The sequence below is a fragment of the Punica granatum genome, chromosome 8 (genome assembly GCF_007655135.1).
Source record: "Punica granatum isolate Tunisia-2019 chromosome 8, ASM765513v2, whole genome shotgun sequence".
Taxonomy (NCBI): domain Eukaryota; kingdom Viridiplantae; phylum Streptophyta; class Magnoliopsida; order Myrtales; family Lythraceae; genus Punica; species Punica granatum.
In genome coordinates, this window is record NC_045134.1 from 14,052,499 (window position 1) to 14,058,498 (window position 6,000).

Consider the following 6,000-nt stretch of genomic DNA (forward strand, 5'->3'; position numbering starts at 1 on the left):
CCCCTCTATTCGAATTACATCGTGACTTAGGATAAATCGATACTGGAACGAGATTAATATCAGTCGGTAACATTTCTAGCTCCCAGCATCGTTGCCGATGCAATTGCAAAGCGGGCTCGGCACAGTCGTTCAATTCAATTTCCTTCTCTCTCTTCCCCTTTCTTTTTCAGTTTTTCTTTTTCGAGCAATTCAATACACACAGTCTCTCTCTCTCTACTTCTTGCTGTCTGTTTCCTCTCTCCTCCTACTCTTATCTCTGTGTCTGTACAGTGGTAGCCACCGTCTGTTCGTAGGATTCCCACCTATCTTCCCCATCGCAAAAGCGCCATTAGAACACTGCACCAAGAGCTTGACTGCTTTACAGAGAGAGAGAGAGAGACTGAACGATTGCCGGACCAGGGCAAAGAGGGGAGAAAGGCAAAGTTACTATCTGCAGATTCCGTCGATGCCTGTCCCGTTGTCTCCGGCGACTCCTTGCGCCGGGAATGCTCTGATTCTGTGAAGGGCATAGAGACCCACTTCCGTTTCTCGGAGACCCAGAGAGAGAGAGGGGGGGATAGCGATAAGGATAAGAAGAAATGCGGGAGGAGCTCTACCTTCACGAACTCAACGACATCGTTTCGATGAAGAAGAAGAAGCCCGACTCGCAAGACGGTGCCACTCCTCCCACTCCCCCGGCCGTCACCGTCTGCCGGAGCAGATCTCAGCCGGGCAACCGCCGGGTCACTCCCACGACGGCCTCCGGGGCCTCCGTCGAGAAGGCCCTGGCCAACGGCGATCTCTACACCGGGGGGTTCTCTAGCAACGCGCCTCACGGATCCGGCAAGTACCTCTGGTCGGACGGGTGCATGTACGAGGGTGAGTGGCGGCGGGGCAAGGCCTCCGGGAAGGGTAAGTTCTCGTGGCCGTCGGGGGCGACCTACGAGGGCGAGTTTCGGTCGGGTCGGATCGAGGGCTCCGGGACCTTCACCGGACCCGACGGGGACACCTACCGGGGTTCCTGGGTGGCGGATCGGAAGCACGGGTACGGACTGAAACGGTACGCCAACGGAGACTTCTACGACGGCCATTGGAAGCGGAACCTCCAGGACGGGCATGGGCGCTACGTTTGGAGGAACGGGAACGAGTACATCGGAGAGTGGAAGAACGGTGTAATCTTCGGTAAGGGAGTCTTAATCTGGGCAAACGGAGACCGTTTTGAAGGGCTGTTCGAGAACGGAGTTCCCAAAGGAAATGGTACTAACAGTTACGGTCCCGCCCATAAGCGGTACTCCGTCGACAGTGCTCGTGGAAGCGTGAACAATTTGCCGAGGATTTGCATTTGGGAATCTGATGGTGAGGCTGGGGATATCACCTGCGATATAATCGATAATGTGGAGGCCTCGTTTTTCTACCGGGATCGATTCAATGGCTTTCGGGATTTCCGGAGAGGCCCCTGTTGTTTCAGCGGGGAGGCCAAGAAACCTGGGCAGACGATCTCGAAGGGGCACAAGAATTACGATTTGATGCTCAACTTGCAGTTGGGTATTAGGTAATATAAAGTTGAATTTGGTTTTACTAATTTCAGCTTGAATCATAGTAGTCTCTTTCAGGGGATTAATCAGTGAATTTTGTGAAGGTATTCTGTCGGGAAGCATGGATCGGTGCCACGGGAGTTGCGACAGAGCGATTTTGACCCGAAGGAGAAGTTCTGGACGAGGTTTCCACCTGAAGGGTCGAAGACTACTCCGCCCCATCAGTCCGGGGACTTTCGTTGGAAAGACTATTGTCCCGTTGTCTTCCGGTAATCCATCTGTCCTTTGCAACAGTTGATATGTTTGGAAATATGTGGTTCTTGGTATTACATTTTCCCAAGCTTCAAATTTGGTTGAAAATGTTTCCCTTTTTATGCGGTAAACTGATGCCGTGAATTTGAATCAAATTGCTTAGGCATTTGAGGGAGTTGTTCCAAATAGATCCAGCTGATTACATGCTAGCGATCTGCGGCAACGATGCTCTGCGGGAGCTCTCTTCCCCCGGAAAGAGTGGAAGCTTCTTTTACCTCACTCATGATGATAGGTTCATGATAAAGACCGTGAAGAAATCAGAAGTCAAGGTTAGTTGTTCTTTATTGACTTCTGCTTCAACATTCACCGGGCGCAAGTTAAGGCCATGGTCATATTAACTCTTTTTTTTTTTTGCCCCCCTAAATTTATCAGGTGCTTATTAGAATGCTCCAGAGTTATCACCGCCACGTCTCTCGGTATGAGAACTCCCTTGTGACGAAATTCTTGGGCGTCCATTGCGTGAAACCTATTGGTGGACTGAAGGTATGTCTTGAAAGACTCAAATTTATTCGGGTCTTATGTGATAGGTTTCTAGAAATAGAAGCCTGCTGTGATATTGATTTCTAATCCTTTTGTAACCAGACCCGATTCATTGTGATGGGCAATTTGTTCTGCTCGGAATATCGAATCCACCGAAGGTTCGATTTGAAAGGATCATCGCATGGCCGCACAACTGACAAGCCAGAGGGCGAGATTGATGAGACCACAACACTGAAAGACCTTGATCTCAACTTCGTGTTTCGTTTGCAAAGAAATTGGTACCAGGAACTTATAAAGTAAGTCACTAGCAGAGTATTTTGGAAGCATGTCTATTGTCTCCATCTCGAATCACATTATCTAACTGTTTTGATAATTTCTATCAGACAAATCAGTCGAGATTGCGAGTTCTTGGAAGCGGAGAGGATTATGGACTACAGTCTTTTGGTCGGTGTTCACTTCCGCGATGACAACACCTGCGAGAAAATGGGGTTGTCACCATTTCTGTTGCGATCAGGTAATATGCTTATACTAGTCCATTGAAGTCTGTCGAAAACCTTCAAGTTGGATTGTTGGCAAACAAACGAAAATGTTGCACCGACTAAGAGTGATACAACTTACAGGCAGAAAGGATTCATTTCAAAATGAGAAGTTCATGCGAGGGTGCCGTTTCCTAGAGGCAGAGCTTCAAAACATGGATCGAATTTTAGCTGGCCGGTATGTTGCTTATTTCGTTATGAGCCGTAATTTTTGAGATAATTCAAGCAGCACGATTTTAGCCTTTCCTTATTCATGGATAATTGTGAGAAACATGGTGTGGATGGGCTTATTTTGTTAAACTCGATAGAAATATATAAAAAGAAGAGTCGTGAGGACATGAATTATTTTCTCCACTGAATCTGTTCATGTGCTTGATATATAATTTTATAGCAGGGATGGGTTGACTTGGTCAGTTATTTAATAAAGTTGTCATATGCAGAGCATGGCCCTCTATTTTATTTGATAGGAACTAGTCTCCTGATTACACGTTGCATCAAATCAGTTGCAGAGATCAATGGTGAATTATTTTTTATTTATATAATATTTTCAATAATTATTTAAGAAAAAAGAAAAATTTCCTTTCTATGAGCTTATTATGACAACTATTGACATCATTTTTAATAAAGAAATGCTTGTACTTTTGCTTTTACTCGAGTTATTTTAAAGTCCCGTCGAGTTGCCTTCTCCAGCAGTTGAAACGAAAAAATGATTGTAGCTGAAACTAAAAAAAAAAAAAAATGTTTGCTTTCGTTTGTTCAGGAAACCGCTGATAAGATTAGGGGCAAACATGCCCGCGAGGGCAGAGACGATGGCTCGGAGGAGTGACTTTGATCAGTACATGACACCAGGCGGAGTGACCCACTTGACACCTTCGAGGAACCGTGGGACGTATGAGGTGGTCCTATACTTTGGCATCATCGACATATTGCAGGACTATGACATCAGCAAGAAGATCGAGCACGCCTACAAGTCCCTCCAAGTGGACCCCGCATCGATCTCAGCAGTGGACCCGAAGCTCTACTCCAAGAGGTTCCGGGACTTCATAGGGAGAATCTTCGTCGAGGAGAGGTAGCAAATGAGGGAAAACAAGCATTCACCACAAGAACATAAACATTGCTCTGCCAGGAGATCCCATTTGGTGTGGAACCCGTGCGATATCTCATCGGGAGTTTTGAGTCTCCCAGGGGCTGAATTTTGCGGATCAGCCGACAAGAAGGGCCGCGCAGCACGGCTGTACATTGATTGGTAACGGGGTTGGATTCTTTTTTCCTTCTTTTTTCTGGGTGTTGTGAGTTTTTTTGAGGAAAGAAAGGAAATGTCGAAGGCTCCAAACCACAAATAGAGGTGTTCTTAGAGGGTAACATAGGAAGTGAGTGGGTTTGCTTTTCCCACCTTAGGCGAGTGAGTGTTTTAGAGAAATAACGAGAAAATTGTACAGCTTATAGGAAAATCAAGAGAGATGATTTTTGAATAGTTTATTAAATTAATATTCTAATTGATCAATGAAAATAGAAAAGTTTTCACATGAATGCTTTGTTTTGTTTGTAAATTGCTCTCGTGAGCTGTCCGAGAAGTGTCTGGGATCACATTGCAGCTTGGCGGGTCCCACTGGATCTCTGTTTATCTTCTATGTTGCTGTGTTTAAACATGGTCCCTGTTCCATTTAAGTATGGAAGGGAAAATTGGGGTCACCTGCTTTTTCTTTATTGGCAGGGAAAGGGAAGGCATTGGACAGGCAGTATTGTCATGGCATGAAAAGGAGAGAAAGCTATCTTAGATAGAGAGAGATGCTGTTTGGCTTTTGTTTTTTCGTTTACTGTTTTTTCCCTCTCTTTTTTGGTAGTTTTGGACATAAATTACGTCAACAAAGCCAAACAACCAAACTTGAAAATTGCCTTTCTTTTTTCTTGTTTGATTTTCGAGGAAGGATCAATCCCTCTTATTAATTTCACCGTAAAATATTATATTTTAAAATTTTTCATCACATAATATATATCATTATAATTTCATCAAATTACACGATATTTTAAATTTCTTTCACGGTAAAGTATGATAGACAATAATTTCACTATATGATACAAAATTTCAAAAAGATTTCATGGAATGACACGATCTTAATTTTCTATCAATGACGTAATAGAGATCCGACATGACAGACGTTGTTGGCCCATCCTTATTAATTCCAGCCATACATGGCCATATCAGATCTTTGTTAAGTCATTGACGGTAAACTAATATCGTGTTATGCCTTGAATTTTTTTTGAAATTTTGTCACACGATGAAATTATTGCGTTTTGTGCTATGCCGTGAAAAGATTTCAAAATATCGTGCGCTTGGTGAAATTATGACTATATATGTTATGTGATGAAAATTATTAAAATATCATATCTTACGATGAAATTAACCCATCTCCTTATGATCCTATTGAAGGAGTTGTCAATGAACGCCCTCGATCAACCATGAATGATTTACCTTTAACTTGTATAAGGAGGTGATATTAGTTAAAGTGTATAAACTGATCTGGACACTCCATAATCATCGTACATAAGAAACTGACGATCCGTAATTAAGTATACCTACGTTACAGATAAGGTTCGCTTACTGATTTGCCATCGAACTATACTATCATATACAATTCTACATTTTGCAAGAAATGAATGAGAAATTCAAGGCTCCGTCCGTAGTTAAATTTGAGGAAAATTGGGGAAATAATTGCTCCCGAAAGTAAAAAAAACAAGAAAAGAAAAAAAAAAGGTGTGTGGGGGCAAAAGAGCCCTTGACTGCAAGTTTGACTGGTCCCAAAGGGCAGGAATCCACGACCACGTGGCAGTTTTTCAGTGGGGCTCGTGAGAAATGGACAGCAGAAATGGCTGAGATCAGATGGACGCAGTACACATACAACGTTGGTGTGTCTCTTTTGACCCGTTTCTTTTATATATATATATATATATATATATCTTTTCCGAGTTATTCTATCGTGTATCTCGCTCGGGCCCAAAGCTATCGTAATGTTATGTCACTTCGATTGCTTTGATATTACATGGCCCGGGTGGGAATAAAATCTCCTTCCCCTGTAATCGTTCAATTCTTCCACATTGATTTTTCGGAATGGAGCGACGAGGCCGAGGGATGTAGTACTTCCCCTAAAATTTTTAGA

General features: G+C 43.5%; 1 protein-coding gene across 1 annotated transcript; it reads left to right on the forward strand.

Moving 5' to 3' along the window:
* The first annotated feature begins 113 nt into the window (after positions 1 to 113).
* LOC116188371 (phosphatidylinositol 4-phosphate 5-kinase 1-like) lies at positions 114 to 4,372 on the forward strand. Its single transcript, XM_031517678.1, has 8 exons — positions 114 to 1,531; positions 1,619 to 1,783; positions 1,930 to 2,095; positions 2,199 to 2,309; positions 2,409 to 2,602; positions 2,690 to 2,820; positions 2,927 to 3,020; positions 3,603 to 4,372. The coding sequence occupies exons 1-8, from the start codon at positions 579 to 581 to the stop codon at positions 3,913 to 3,915; spliced, it is 2,127 nt and encodes a 708-aa protein (XP_031373538.1). The 5' UTR covers positions 114 to 578; the 3' UTR covers positions 3,916 to 4,372.
* The last annotated feature ends 1,628 nt before the right edge of the window (positions 4,373 to 6,000 follow it).